This window comes from Tigriopus californicus, chromosome 11, assembly GCF_007210705.1.
Source record: "Tigriopus californicus strain San Diego chromosome 11, Tcal_SD_v2.1, whole genome shotgun sequence".
Lineage (NCBI taxonomy): Eukaryota > Metazoa > Arthropoda > Copepoda > Harpacticoida > Harpacticidae > Tigriopus > Tigriopus californicus.
In genome coordinates, this window is record NC_081450.1 from 13,868,092 (window position 1) to 13,882,420 (window position 14,329).

The 14,329-nt window shown below is 39.6% G+C and overlaps 3 protein-coding genes across 5 annotated transcripts; 2 read left to right on the forward strand and 1 right to left on the reverse strand.

The window, feature by feature from the left end:
- Nucleotides 1-895: 895 nt before the first annotated feature.
- On the forward strand, nucleotides 896-1,326 carry LOC131890938 (adrenodoxin-like protein 1, mitochondrial; the record flags this gene model as incomplete). Its single annotated transcript, XM_059240394.1, is given in 1 exon segment — nucleotides 896-1,326. A coding segment is annotated over 1 exon segment (266 nt), but the record flags the coding sequence as incomplete, so codon positions are not given.
- A 1,210-nt stretch (nucleotides 1,327-2,536) lies between these two features.
- Nucleotides 2,537-4,500, forward strand: LOC131890937 (uncharacterized). Its single transcript, XM_059240393.1, has 3 exons — nucleotides 2,537-2,924; nucleotides 3,786-3,910; nucleotides 3,971-4,500. The coding sequence occupies exons 1-3, from the start codon at nucleotides 2,628-2,630 to the stop codon at nucleotides 4,395-4,397; spliced, it is 849 nt and encodes a 282-aa protein (XP_059096376.1). The 5' UTR covers nucleotides 2,537-2,627; the 3' UTR covers nucleotides 4,398-4,500.
- Nucleotides 4,501-4,995: 495 nt separating this feature from the next.
- Nucleotides 4,996-11,718, reverse strand: LOC131890932 (uncharacterized). Of its 3 annotated transcripts, none has more exons than XM_059240387.1 (5): nucleotides 11,415-11,718; nucleotides 7,584-7,960; nucleotides 7,233-7,508; nucleotides 5,404-5,647; nucleotides 4,996-5,321 (listed from the first exon to the last, which is right to left on the reverse strand). In XM_059240387.1, exons 1-5 carry the CDS (start codon nucleotides 11,709-11,711, stop codon nucleotides 5,097-5,099), a joined length of 1,419 nt encoding a protein of 472 aa, XP_059096370.1. In that variant the 5' UTR covers nucleotides 11,712-11,718; the 3' UTR covers nucleotides 4,996-5,096. The 3 variants fall into 3 exon arrangements, with proteins under 3 accessions (XP_059096370.1, XP_059096372.1, XP_059096371.1); XM_059240389.1 differs by lacking the exon at nucleotides 11,415-11,718 and adding an exon at nucleotides 9,226-10,163; XM_059240388.1 differs by lacking the exon at nucleotides 11,415-11,718 and adding an exon at nucleotides 8,076-8,304.
- Between the last annotated feature and the right edge of the window lie 2,611 nt (nucleotides 11,719-14,329).

The window sequence follows — 14,329 nt, forward strand, 5'->3', positions numbered from 1 at the left end:
CCCAATGTTTAATGCTGTTCTGTTTTCCATCATGAATTTTGCGACATTGTTTCAAACCTTTAACAATCATCATCCCATCCATGGTCCCAATCTTGACGCCTCAAAGTATTATGATGCCATACATTTTGAACAATTATGCCAAGATTAAAGGCTAAGACTCATTATTGAAAAATGTTGACCAGAAATCTTCAAATATTACACATTAGGACTGCTTGAGTCAAAAAACTCCATTTCTTTTGAAGATCAAGAGGTGGGGTAAACCATGAAATATTGGTCATCTAAAATTTTAGGAAAAGTAATTGTAATGAGTAACGCCATTACATTTTTTTTTTCGAGTAGTGGTTGTGTAAGGAATTACTATTTTTGACTAATGAAACTGTAACTGTAATTCTTTACTTTTATTGAGGAACGACTAGTGCCCTGGCATTAACTCTTGGCCTTCCATAAGACTGGCCCCATTTCACTGGGATTACGTGCTTCTGTTTTCAACCAGATCGCACGAGTGGGTCAAAAGCTATGCCCTCTCAAAGTTGAATACATAACGCTACCAATTGATTACTAGAAGGGAGGTAAGTCATTTTATGTTGGTAAAGTTATGTAGAGTTATGATAGAGCACAACTTTTGACCCATGCGTTCGATCGAACTGAAACTTAAGGTACATAATTGTAACGCTCTGGAGCCACTCACATTTGAAGCAGAATGCAAACCATTCTACTGTTTTGCAGTATTTGCCAATTTTTACCATACCGGTTTCCATCCACACTTCAAAAAGTCCATCGATGAAATAATCTCTCAAGTCAGGGTCTGGGGAGATAGATTAAATGGTTGCCTGCCTCATTGAGAGACAAGGTTCAAGTTCTCATCCCAGCTGATTTCCAGCCCTCATTTTCGATAGGTACGATATTCCTATGGAGGGTGCCTGTGAGGCGTCTTTGGCTTGTACCACATGTCATTGCTACGTGGAGAGCGACCACCTCGAGAAGTTGCCCGAGGCCACTGAAAAAGAGGAAGACCTCCTCGATGAGGCGCCTTTTCTCAGCGTCAATTCCCGACTCGGTTGTCAAATCATACTCGAGCCAGAGTTGGACGGGATCGTTTTGCGATTACCTCGAGCCACGAAGAACTTCTACGTGGATGGACATGTGCCGCAACCTCATTAAAGCCCGGAGCTTTCTCCTTACCCTCCCAAGTTCCACCCTCTGAGGCTCCACCTCTATTACCAATCATATTCAAGCAGATAGTTAGTGCCTTTGGACAGAGTCATTCTTGGTCACAGCCATTACGGGAAATACCGATTGTGGAAATAAATTAAGATGCCAAAATCACTTTTCGCGTTCTCTCTTCTTTATGAAAAGGTCTAATGGCCATCGTTTTTGCTTGCTCATTATTTCGCAATTTCTGCGCAGTTTTGATGACTGAACTAGATTCATGGTTTCTTTGGTGGCTGAACAAATGTTACGTACAATTGGACATTGCATATTGAAGTAATTCGGTTTGCATAGCTATAAATATGATGATGGGGAAATTCTTCTCCTGTGTTGAGATTAAAGTTGCGTATTTCTGAAATGGCACTTCTCCCCATGGTTGGAAGAATTTTCTCGTTTCTTTTCAAATCACTGGCTAGAAGCAAACAAGACATTTGAGTTTGGAGCTAAACGTACCATATTTGTGTACAAAAGTGGCATGATTGAATTTTGCAAATCTATTCTGATTATTTTGTCGTTTTAGTATTTGACTGTTTTCCATCAAATTTCATTGTTAGAGTCGAAGTAAAAAAGTGCTTCATGCCGTTGAAGTCGGCATCATTCGCTTACCCCTCCTGATTTTTTCAAGTTCTTGTTTATTTCGAAAATATTTGTTCATCATAAACATATCGAACTAGTCTCATCGAACTAGTCTCATCAATACATGATTCGTCCTCGTTTCTTAACTCTGAAAAAAACGAAGATTGAAAGAAAAGTTCAAAGGAATTTGATTCACTCACACGATTCTTTTGGCAAAAACAGTCTGTAGTAGTGCTGGGGCGAGTCCGGCAAAAGTCGGACTCATACGAATCCTCTGATGATTTGACTATGTTTTAATACAGTCAGTTCTAGCAAAAAGACTCGTCTGGCAAAATTCTAGCAAAAAGTGAATAATTTTCCTTGACGAGTCCGGACTCGAGTCCGGCCAATTCCTCCAAAATCGAGTAAAAAGACTCGAGTACATCCTACTCCATCGTATACAATGCATCAATACCAGATATGTTGGGAAACATTTTAAATTTTTCTGATCGTTTACTCAACGAAGTGGCGCCACTCACCGAACCTAGCACTCCTCTATGAGGATCCATAACTCGAACAATAGCCGGTTTCACTTTTCCATAACTTATTTCTACATTTTTGTAACTCTTTATGGCTAAAAGTTACAACCTTAAGCAAGCTACTCTGCCGACCCTTAATCATGGCATTCTACAAGTCAATGGATCATGAACAAGTGTACGTGCGTATGTATAATCTACCGAGCCCTAGTATTATCCCTTGCAAGGCGAGAGAGAGAGAAAGCTTCGACGAAAAACATCTGTGGAACGCTCGTGTATGTAGTCAAGAAAGTATGAAAGTGGAATTGGTTATGTGTTTCATGTGTAATGTCCGTCGACCCGACCATGAGTAGTTCAGCATTGTCCGGGGAGGACCTGGTGACCAGTCTGGGAATTACTCGTTGTTGTTACTGCCTTGATCATTCTGTAGGTGTGACACTTTTAGGGGTGATCAATGTGGGTATGTCAGTCATGGGTTTGCTCCTTACTCTCTGGTGGATTGTACTGGTGCAAAATGATTGCATGGGACCCGTGTACATTCCGCCCGACCAGAATTGCACGCAATATTTGGACTCAAATTCTCAATTTCGACAGGAACTTGCAATCATTTCCAAAGAAATGCGGGTAAGATGTAGCCTCTTTCCACGATTTGCTTTAAGGTTTCTTGAATAATGCTTGCTGAAATCATAAAGATATCATGGTGTGGAATTCATGCACTGTTTGTTCACATGTTACTTTTTAGAAAAAGTAACGCGTTACTGATAACTTTTGGCAAAAGTTTCGCGTTACCGTTCCTTTTGCAGGAAAGGAGAGAGCCTAAAACTGCAAAAAAAGTTTATGCAATTTTATAAGGTGTAGAAAATATGACGTTAAACAAATGACTCCCGTGATTAATTATGTGATCCCATCAGCAATAAATGATTCACTGTATTTGAGATAGAACCTTTAAAATTCAGAGAGGAAACCTTTTTACAATTATTCTTTCGCTCGTTTAGTAAAGCAGAATGTAATTGTAACGGAAGGGCTAAAAACCCGTTCTGCTAACGTTAGTTTTTCAGAAAACGAGTTACCGGTAGCGTTACTCAAGCCCTGATTCTTTATCATCGTTTGTATCCACAATAACCTTACATCCATACTCTAATTGTACACCACGAGGTCTCTGCGAGTGGTTTTTACAATAAGCAATAAATAAATCTGAACCCAAAGATTATCGCCCAATCTGATCCGAGTCGTAATCTCGAGCCTAACCGCATAAAACCATGGAATATGCGAGGTTTGGACCCAAAGAAATCTATTGAGTATGAAAGGTAACTTTACATATGCAATGTTCTAAGCTTTTCTAATCTTTTCAAGATTGATAAGAGTTTCGGTGAGCCTACCCCATCAGATTTATGTTGATGGTTTTTTTTTCGTTACGATTCTTTTAAAGGATCTTGTTCATGACCTCAGACCTATTCATCGTTAACATTTCTTTGCCATTTTTAGAATTACAAACTTCGATTGGCCACTCTCATCGGACTGATAATTGTCTTCTCCATACTCTGGCTTGGCTTCAGTATATCACTCACCTTTGGAGCCTACAAGGAAAATAAGCTCTTCCTTATTCCATGGTAATTCATTGTGTACACTTTCATTGGGAATGGCCAATCTAAAATATCTTTTTATTGCAGGCTGATTATTGCCAAAATCGGGACTCTTCTACTACTCGTTTTAACGGTCTGCATTATTTTTCTTGAGGCCCGCTTTTTCGCCATTGGTACCACAGTTTTTGGCCTCTTCAGCTTGTTGACTCTATTTTTGGCATGTTTCATGGCATATTTGTGGCTAGTGACACAATCTCTCTACAATAGAATAGAGCAAATGGAATTTGAGCCCAGGGGCCTCAATTACGGCAATGGTCATATCAATAGAGGTTTTTCGGAAGAGGCTCACATTGACATTTTGAATGCAGCCAATGATGGAAGAAAAGTGGATCATCCTGATGAGATCGACATGTACGAAATCAACCCTCAAGATCGAGATCCTTCTTGGGAAGCATTTTGCCAAAAAAATGGTTGCCAAGCATCAACCATGAATGTACAAACTTCTCAATTTTAAAGAAAATAAAGAAAACTAACGATTTCAAATAGGAATCCGAAACAATTGACTAAGGTCAAAGGGTACATGATGTATGAGGCAATCATTTTCGTTGACTCTCTTCAAAAGATTACCAGCAATGCGAGTATCTTTTTTTTCCTGAAATGTCCAACACAGATTTTTAGGATGTTTTTAAAACACCTTTCTTCAAGTAATATCACTCAGTCATAAAAATCATTGACTTTTGATGTTCGGAACAATTTCATGCTAGCAAGAGACACTTAATTAACTCTATCCAGTATGTGCACTTTAAAGAATGTTAGAAATCATTTTAAGCATATTTACATCCCTAGTTCCCAACAAGCGACATTAATCTAAATTGAAAATATCTTGCCTTGAATTCCATTCACTATTATGGTGAGGAAGTTCGCTTAAAACAATAAGTATTTATTCTGGAGAAAACATAATACAGGTTCAACAATAAGTATTTCTTCTGGAGAAAACATAATTCGGGTTCCTCGGTTTATTTTGTTACATTTCATTTCTTATCGATATAGGATAATTAAAACGAAAAATCGTAGATTTGACTCTCAATGAAAGATGAATGGATAGAGTTGAACGAGATGTGTTTTATTTTTGTAGATTGACATATAGGTACATACTGCAATACATGCCTAGTAAATTAGGCGCGTTTTGGGACAGCATTCCTCTTAGAATCTCCTAATACAGTCGAAATAGCTCTATTCCAAAAATGACCACTGACGTAAAGTATCCAGCCACCAAGATGTAAAATGGTAACATCACGTACTGATATGATATTTGCTTGAATTGAGATTTTCGCAAGTCAACACAATCTAATGGTCGAGGTTTATACTTTTTTTGTAGAACGCCAATAACTCCAGTTTCGATCATAAATATCATCGATTTCCTTAACCTTTCCATTATCTGCAACGAAATTGCATTATCATTTTTTTATGTTGCATAACAATCCCAAATATCGGTTCAATATAAATATAATGTAACTTACGTGAAGCGGAAGGTCCTTTTTGGCAAAGATTCCCATTTGTGTGTCAGTCCCCGGAATGGTGAAGTAATGAAACTTACAAAGCTGATTCCGATTGAAAGGAGAGTGATCGTTGATCAAGGCCCCGAAGAGGAAATTATCAGGCGCTATGATTGAGTCCCATTTGTTTCCTTGTTGAATGGATGCGAGTTTATCGAGAATAAAGTCCTGGTTTTCAAATCCAACTACATTTTCGTTTTTGTCGAACCTAAAAGAACAATCAATAGTCGCAATGGTCACCACGATGCATCAAATGTGGTGCAATGCTTTTTATCCCCATTTGATTCAAGTGAACAAATCATTTCGATAACATACGAAATTAACTAATATGAATTTGACTCGGTTACACAATATGTGTTTTTGATGTCCATGAGGTTATTGGGAAAGACTCGAGACCCTTCAACTGTCGAACATTCAACGAAGATACGAGCAATATCTTACTTTTCCATATATTTAAGTGTCTCCACGGACTTTGCTCCAATCCAGGCGTTCAACACTCTCAGAGTGACATCAGAAGAGGCATTACAAGCACTCGTACCATTCAACATAAGGCGAGTACGTTTGACAACAAACTTTTTAACGGCCATAAAGCATCATACGTTAATATAGTACTGTATGATCATTGACCCATACCTCTCCGACAAATCTACTCAAAAGATGAACCCTTATTTAGTTTTTAAAAATACCTGGATCATTTCCCTGCAAAATATACCTGACCAGCCCTCTTTTATGAAACATGACAGGACATCGGTTAAAAACCCGTAAAAGGTAAAGGATAAACCGAACCAATAAAATGGTTTTATTTCATTTTCAAACATGTCCATTTACGCCAATCTATTTCCTTGCATTCCAAGGTCGAAAGACAATGTGGTGATCAGGTCTCAGAATGGTTTTCCATGCGTAAAAGCAGAATATTGTCAAACAATTTCCTTGAGAAAAATTGGGGACTCGAATCGAACCGGACATTTCTCCCTTACGTATTAAGGAATCGCGCTAAAACCACCGCGTCTCTTTCCTTAAGGGATCCTGACAAAGAATCTTTAGTCCCAACTGAACGATATAGACTTTGAACTCAAACTGAGCTGCGAACTCCGCATCTCACACCACTCGGCTGCTTCACTTCCTTGAAAGTGTTCATGGGCCACAGTGATTCGTGTGAAGCAAAAATATCTTTGGATTTCAAAATGAATGGATGCATTAGAGTTTCATAAGAAATTGTGTCGATGACCGTTTTCCTTGTCACAATAGTTATTAAACACAACTCGGAACGTCTTCACATTACACCAACGAAAGCTTTTGCAACTCAGCCGTAGACCGTGTTAATTGATTCTTGAAATATAAACTTCTACGAGACCTCTCGTCTAACAGAATTGGTCGTTTCTCACCACCCAACGGAATGCAATATTCCGGTTGTGGGTCTCGTGACCCTATTTAAGGCACACTTGAAACGATTTTCATAAGGAGCACTGCCTTCACCGAGTGCGGAAAGTTCCGATTTGGACACACGCACGGAACTCGATGAAAGTCAGGACCTTTAGCTACCCATGAAAAAAAAGGCCTAGAGGCTTATCGGAGACCCGGGGCATGACTCCAACCTTTTTGTCCACATACACGTACAAAGGAGCCCCCCGAAAATACAAAGATGCAGTTTTCCGGTGTGATGAGCAAATTGTACCACATGTTTGAGTTGTGTTCCACTAGAGATCCACTCATTTGCAAAACTACATATATTGCGAAAATCTACTCTGTACCAAAGGCAGTAATAAGCCAATCAAACAGCTTGCATTCATTACCTGCTGACAATCTTGACGGCCTCTGAATTGGGAGATGAACGGAGAACATTTAAAAACATGGGGAACGTTGGAACGGACAGTGTCATCTTCAAATTGTTAACCACCTCTTCCAACGATTCAAAACTCTTGATCTGTTGCAACGAGGAAATAATGTTAGCCGAGAAGTAGTTGAACGAGACGAGACAGAAGAAGAAGCCCACGATAAAAATGAGTCTCCTTGTGCCATCTTGAGGCTCCTGGTCAGCTCCAGTTTGAGTCAGCATGTTGAAGGTCAAGCTAGAGATCAATAAAGAAATGCTCATGAAAACAAGAAGTATGCTAGCCATCAGGACGACGGGACTTGATACTCACAAAGTAGCTTCTCGAGCGCCGTTGTTCTTGTCCTTCAACCGATTAGCCACAACCATGACGACCGTAATGAGGATTAGAAATAAGCCAAACGCTTTCCACAAGATCGGCGTAAATTGATTTGCAAATACATCCGACGGTATCTCAGGTTGCTCGAACATTAAGTAGAACTTACGAGGGAAAAACGGAAACACAAGCCGGAAGCGAGTGGTTCGAACATCATCACAACAAGTGGACATCACGTTGGCGAATACATCCGTTTTGAAATCATCGTCAAAATTGGCATACCTTGGCACGGTAGAAATCTTGGGTTTAAGTTGTAAATTGGCCAAGCAAGCCACTCCGTCCCAAATCTCTTTGGTGGCTTTCGTGAGAGTATCCTAAATGTGAGAACGAATTGATCAACTGACCAGGGGAGGGGTGGGCATTGTTTAGTGAAATCAGGACAAAATACGAACAATGCCATGCTTGAGCGCGATATTCATGTTCACGTACATAGTACATAAAAAGTGAATGATTTCTAAACTTGGAAAATCATTACAATGAACTGTATATTAACGCTTCACGGAAGGTTAGATTTGACGCTTGAAAAGTCCAAACTAGTAATGACAGTTGGTTGGTCATGTAGCTCAAAATTTAAGGCCAACAGATTACGTTTAACGTTCTGTGGGAACAACCGTGAGGTTTAGTGCTCATACTGCTTTTGTGCTGATTGTATTCTGAACAAACTGAGGGATTGGCAATGCCGTCTTGTCAATATTGATCCTGGCCAGCTTTGCTTACTGAGATTTGATTGAACCTCAATTTGCACAAAAAGATATTGAATTTGGCGAGTTTCACGTTGTTACCATGACACACCAGTTGTCGTTTTCAGATTAATGTCTGCCCATATTCCCATATTAACATTTTTAGGCATTGTACAAGCTTCAGATCTCTAAAATACGAAAATGAGAGTATGAGCTCCTGAATGCGCCGTTTCAGGGCTGTTGTCGTTTTCTTAACATGTCTTCTTATCTTCAATTATTGCACTTTCTCCATGGCAAATGAACCACTCACCAAGATGAGCGTATTTTGAAATTTGGGGGCTAAAAAGCGGGTAAGAACTTGATCCGTCTTAGCTCTATACATTTTAGCTCGTTGCAATCAATATCACTATATGTTTCACGAGATCCATGTTTCACAGCTAGGCACTCAGGGCTATTGAACAGAGGGGTCGTAATGTTGGGCCGAGTCTGGACTCGAGTCCAAATGCACTCGAATCCTTAACTCGATTGTGGAAGAATTGGCTGGACTCGGAGTCTTTTGGAAAGGACTCGAATCCTGATTGTTCAAAAAGTCATTATTCATTTTTTCCTAGAATTTCGCAAGACGAGTCTTTTTGCTTGACCTGACTCTAAGTAAAAGACTCGAGTCCTCTGCCGGGCTCGAGTCCGGCAAAAAGTCAAAAAACTAGAGCATTCGTACGAGTCCGACTTTTGCCGAACCCGCCCCAGCACTAGCGATTTGTAACAGGTTGGAGGTTAATGCCAAGCCCACGTGCAAGGTTTATCAATATTTCTTTTGCCTCATTTGGCCACAGAAGTAGCTAATTACACCAATTCAATCAATCTGGCAGTCTCATATCGAGTTGAAGGTCAGTTCTTACTCTGTGAACTTCATTCCAAGTCTAAGGAGAGGCTGAGGAAAATGGTTGAGTTGGGACCGAAAGTATGGAATTGCTTGGCGTGAACAATGTCAACATTTTTCATACATGGCGAACTCGAAATCAAAAAGGTTTTTAGTTCCAGAGTGTCCTCCTTCAGAGTGAGAGTTGAACTATTTTCGGCTGAAAATAACTCAGATTGGCATTGCATGATTTCAGGAATCCTCAGGGAAACGTGCTTGGTCCTCTTCCTTTCTCTGTTCACATGATAGACATGGTTTTCATTGACCCTAGTACGGTCTCACAAATTTGCGAACGCCTCGAAAATCTTTCCCAGTGTCTTCTGTGCAGGAGGAAATACTCTTGTACCATGTACTCTTGATCTAATCCTTGAATGGTTGCTCTCAAAGCATTTGGGTTTCATCAGATGGAAAGTGACCCCTCTCGACTCCATGCACTCACTATTGCCGTCTTTGCATCCTCCCAGTCAGTGACGAATCCAGAAGACCACCAAGTGCGTTTTGTAGAGTTCCCCAAGCTCTTCACCAAGCTTTCTTCGCGACTCTTTCTTTATCCGTGCGGTGGATGATTAGTACACTTTACCCTTGGTGACCTATTTATGAGCAACATGCTCAACACCAGGATATCACACAGGGACCATTCCAGGGTCAGAGGCCACTCTAGGGTCACGGGCCATCCCAGCTTGGTCCACTGCCTCCACATTTGATCCCTTCAAGAGGGAGAGCCCCACACTACTCAATCGTCTCTGATGAAGAGAGAAGCACGCTCAATCCTCCCACCAAGGAGAGGGACAGAGGGCAGCAACCGGTCAACCGAGTGTGACATGTTCCAAACTTGTGGGTGGTTGTCATCCACAAGGAGTTGGATGGATTCAATGACTCATAAACTCCTCAACTACTCAATCCTCTTCGACAAGGTCAGAAATATGCTTGACCCTCCCAACAAAGAGAGCAACAAAGGGCAGCAACCGGTCAACCGACAGTGCCATGTTGTCGCTCACAAGGAGTTGGATGGACTTGATCACTCTTATGTATTTATAAACCGCACTAATCAAATACAAGACTAGAATACAGTCCTATGAGCATGAGCAACATGCTCAACACTGGTATATGACAAGTTCAGCGCACCATATTAGTTAAACTTTGAACCTTAAATTCTGTTCCAAAACAATGAGTCTGCCTGTGTCCCAGATCCAAACTATACACATTTACATAAAAAACCGTGGTTCTGCGAGCTATGTATGGCTTTAGCTACCCATCAGGCACTCTTAAACGTACTTTGAACGCTTTAAACACCACTTGTCGAGCCACTTTCTTCATTTTCTGTTGAAAAATGCAGATTGTGTTTGTGATGTGAAGATGTGAAGACCAAGGCTTGTGCCACCCACCATCCATAGGAATGTAGGCAAGCTGAAGGCGTCAGTTGGCGAGGCTTGGGCCGCCATGACAATGGGTGCATCAAAAAGACTTTCACCAACTTTGTCCTGAGACTCAAGCTGTGGCCGTCAAAAGTGATGTAGTTGAGAATTATAATTCTATGGTATTTGCCTTCTAACCTAAATTTTATGTATGAAGCTCCTCGACTCCTTACAAATGACTTCTACTTCATTCATTCCATTGAAACTTATATGTAAATGATAATATACCGCACCCGGTATTTGCCGAGAAGTATTTTTTTCTTTTGATGCTGTCAATTTGTAAATTTCTGCGCATGTAGAAGTACCCAAATGGAATATTACAAATCATTGGTGTTTTTTTTTTCGTTTGTTCCCTGCCGTACACATTGCGCTTTTGGGTGACTTCAAACAATAAACCATTCCTTAGAATTTAAATGCTTTGATAACGCTTTCATATTGACAATGCTTCTGGATAATACTGTTCACATTTTCAGCTTTAGCTTGAAGAACAACTATGTATTATTTATTGCCAAAACAATCCATACACTTGTCTAGCTTTTTAAAAACCTAATGTCAAGTGAAATAATGTTAAATATCTAGCTAAATTCAAATATTTTTCATCTACCAACGGCCAATGTATTTTGAGTGGCTAAAAATAATAAAGTCCGTTGATCGTCAACGAAAAAGTTAGTTTCGTTCTTCAAAGTTTCAGGATTTAACTCCCAGCAATGCTGGTGGCCGTTTGCAAAAAATGAAAGCATAAGTCAAGCCTTACGATTCCGTTTTCATTGGTAATGACCCCTCCATCAAACGGCGTAGTCTTTTTCTCATCCAATGCCGAGAGCGCAATCTCGAATGGTTTAAGTGAAGCCTTTGAAGACTCCAGAACATAATGAACTTGACAATGTTGAAGATGATTATCCACCATTCGAATTGGGTGGTCGTCATCTTGTTGTAATAAACAAATTGAGGATGTCCGATTTATACCGAGTGTCATTCCGAGTGTTGTCACATGCCGTAAAGATAAGCACATAAATAGAGCCCAAGTCTTGAACCATCGCAATCGTAACATGGTGTGAGAGCTTTTGAATATAACTGGTATGTAAATGCCCGCCTCAACTTTTGAAGGTCACTGTCGAACAATCATACATATATACGAGCTCCCACGTCCAATGTCACGTCAAAAACTGTGTATTTTTGTTGAGCGGAAAAGTAAAGCTTAGACCATAAATGTTGGACCTATAGTTCATTCATATCAAGTCATGAGCAAGCATTTAAAGAAAATGATATCGGTTTTGGCAAAAGTTGAGTCAATAGAAAATCAAGTGCAGTTACTTATAAAATAAAAGTTTCTTGACTTTTTTACTTTTTGCGTTTGGAGATGACCCTGTTCGTCTATCTGTATCCGTAAATTATTTTTAATATCAATTATTTTTTTTTTGCAAAGAAAGCTCGAAAGGTATTTGACATTGTACGTTATCAAAAGCATCCACGAACTTATTCTTGACCCAGCCTTTAAGGTCAATGATGTTGACTCTCTCATTATTCGATTTGCTTCCTTCTAATCTTTCTAGGGTGTACTTTGTTGATACAGTAACATCTCTTAAGTCAGACTTGAACAAGTAATTGGCCAAAAATGTCTATAAAGCCCATACTCAAGAGTTAGCCTTTTCTAACTCTTATTCGTTTCGTTGGTGGATCAGATATTGTATGCATAAATAAAATGTAAACCCCCTGAACGGTTAAGATTCACTTTAGGAGACCTCCTCGCCGGCCCAAAGTAAAGCAGCTAAGCTAGTCGAGAAGACTCAAGAAGAAGAGATCTAGATGAGCAGAGCGACTTCTTTGTAATCTTTTGCTTATCAGGGTTTCGAGGTTCGCTCATTGGTTGGCTGTAATAGTTGTAATGATTTTTTTTAAATTTTAATCTAACGTACACAATGCTTTAGGAAGATCGTTGTCCCATTTTCATTACAAGGAAGGCAATGAAAAATAGACTGAACTATTAAACAAACTGAAATGTCATTCTTTCCTTTGTAAGTTTATAAAAGTTGTTATTTCGAGATGCTTGCTAAGATTCCTATCAAATTAATTACGCTAAAGGACAATTGACCTAGAATTGTAATTGAATCCTTTAACACGGAATGTGGAAAAGAGCCTTATTAATTAACAAAAGGTCACCTCTAATGGTATCCCTAGTTTTTCTTGTTCGCTTGCTTGAAGATGATCCCAAGGTGAAAGCGACCGCCTCATAATAAGCAGCAGCCTCTCTTATCTTGTCTGCACGCGCGAGGAGGTCCGCTTAAGTGAATCTTAACCAAAAATACTTATAATCAATGCTTGAAATTTTTTTGACAAATCTAAATTAGGAAGTATAATTGGACTACAAAGAAAAAGAAGCGAAGTTGAAACCCACTGCTTCCTAATTGCTCAGCTTGATCCACACCCAATATCTATTATACATGTCATGCCTTTTCCGAGTGCATACAAATCGAGGTACGTCTCGGCTTTTCACGCACTCCCAACAACATTAGGCACGAATATCTAGTATTCAGGAGAACGATCGAAACTTAGTGAGCGATACCAACGATCCTTTTGAGCCTCTGATGAGGTAAAAGTGTTTAAAAATAGGATTACGTTTGAAGGAGGTCCTCTCCCAAGCTCCATCCCCCAATTGCGAAACTATCCGTTCGATATGTATATTGTGGTATGCTGGGATTTTAGTAGCATACTTAACTCAGTCACTCAAAACTCAGACTCGCAACAGATTTGTTTTCGGGTTCAGAGTTCGAGGAGGTCTTTCTCATTCCATCCACCCACTTCACCAGTGGATACACGATACACGCCTCGAAAGGCGACTCCAAACCCAATTTATTGAAATAAAGATTTTAAGTTATTGACTTTCCCATTCACTTTGAATTATTTTCTCTGAAGTAAAGTACGATCCATACAACACAAGAGAGATTCTAATGACCATCTAATAATCAACGTCTTTTATTTTTCATCAAATGTGAAATAACGAAAAACAAGGATAAAATTCGAGTAATTTCAAATTTTATTTGTTTGTTTTTTCACGGGCTTTTCTAACCGCTACAGGGAATGTAATCCCCAGTACTATTAAAATGAAAGGTTATAATTCGTCTATTTATTACCTTTCAATTTTTTTATGATATTTGGTCTACCAACGAATTTGAGTTGGCAGACCGAGCTAGCCCTTGACTGCAGGGTTGATCTGGTATGCTATCTTAAAATTTGTCCAAGTCTGACTTGAAAGATGCTACCGGATCAACAAGGCCTACGTATTCCCTACGAATATTAGACGGCAGCAAATTTAAACAATGAAGGAGCCCGAGAAAGAAGAGAAGGCACATTGTGTCCCATTAAAAAAAGAGCAATTTTCCACCAACAACCACTTGAAATGAACTGAATAGGCAATGGAAATTGTAGATTGAAATTGCTGATGAGGGTGTCTTAAAAGTAATGATTCCAATGTATTTTTAGTCAGAGTTTCTTTCACGACAAATCTTGTGCACTGGAAACAATAGTGGGCTCATCCGAATTCACCCTTCTGTGAGGCATTTGCTAGCAAACTTGAAGTCCTTCAATTCTAAGAATCAATATGCTTGCCTTTTATTTTGATGTGAGGGAGTGGCCTTCCCTTTCAAGACCAAAACTGCTTCGGCTTTTTAT

Coding starts and splice junctions, on each gene's coding strand:
- LOC131890937 (XM_059240393.1), top strand. CDS start 2,628: ATGTCCGTCGACCCGACCATGAGTAGTTCAGCATTGTCCGGGGAGGAC. Junction 2,925..3,785: donor TCATTTCCAAAGAAATGCGG/GTAAGATGTAGC, acceptor TGCCATTTTTAG/AATTACAAACTTCGATTGGC. Junction 3,911..3,970: donor AAGCTCTTCCTTATTCCATG/GTAATTCATTGT, acceptor TTTTTATTGCAG/GCTGATTATTGCCAAAATCG.
- LOC131890932 (XM_059240387.1), bottom strand. CDS start 11,711: ATGTTACGATTGCGATGGTTCAAGACTTGGGCTCTATTTATGTGCTTA. Junction 7,961..11,414: donor TTACCAATGAAAACGGAATC/GTAAGGCTTGAC, acceptor TCTCACATTTAG/GATACTCTCACGAAAGCCAC. Junction 7,509..7,583: donor GGCGCTCGAGAAGCTACTTT/GTGAGTATCAAG, acceptor ATTGATCTCTAG/CTTGACCTTCAACATGCTGA.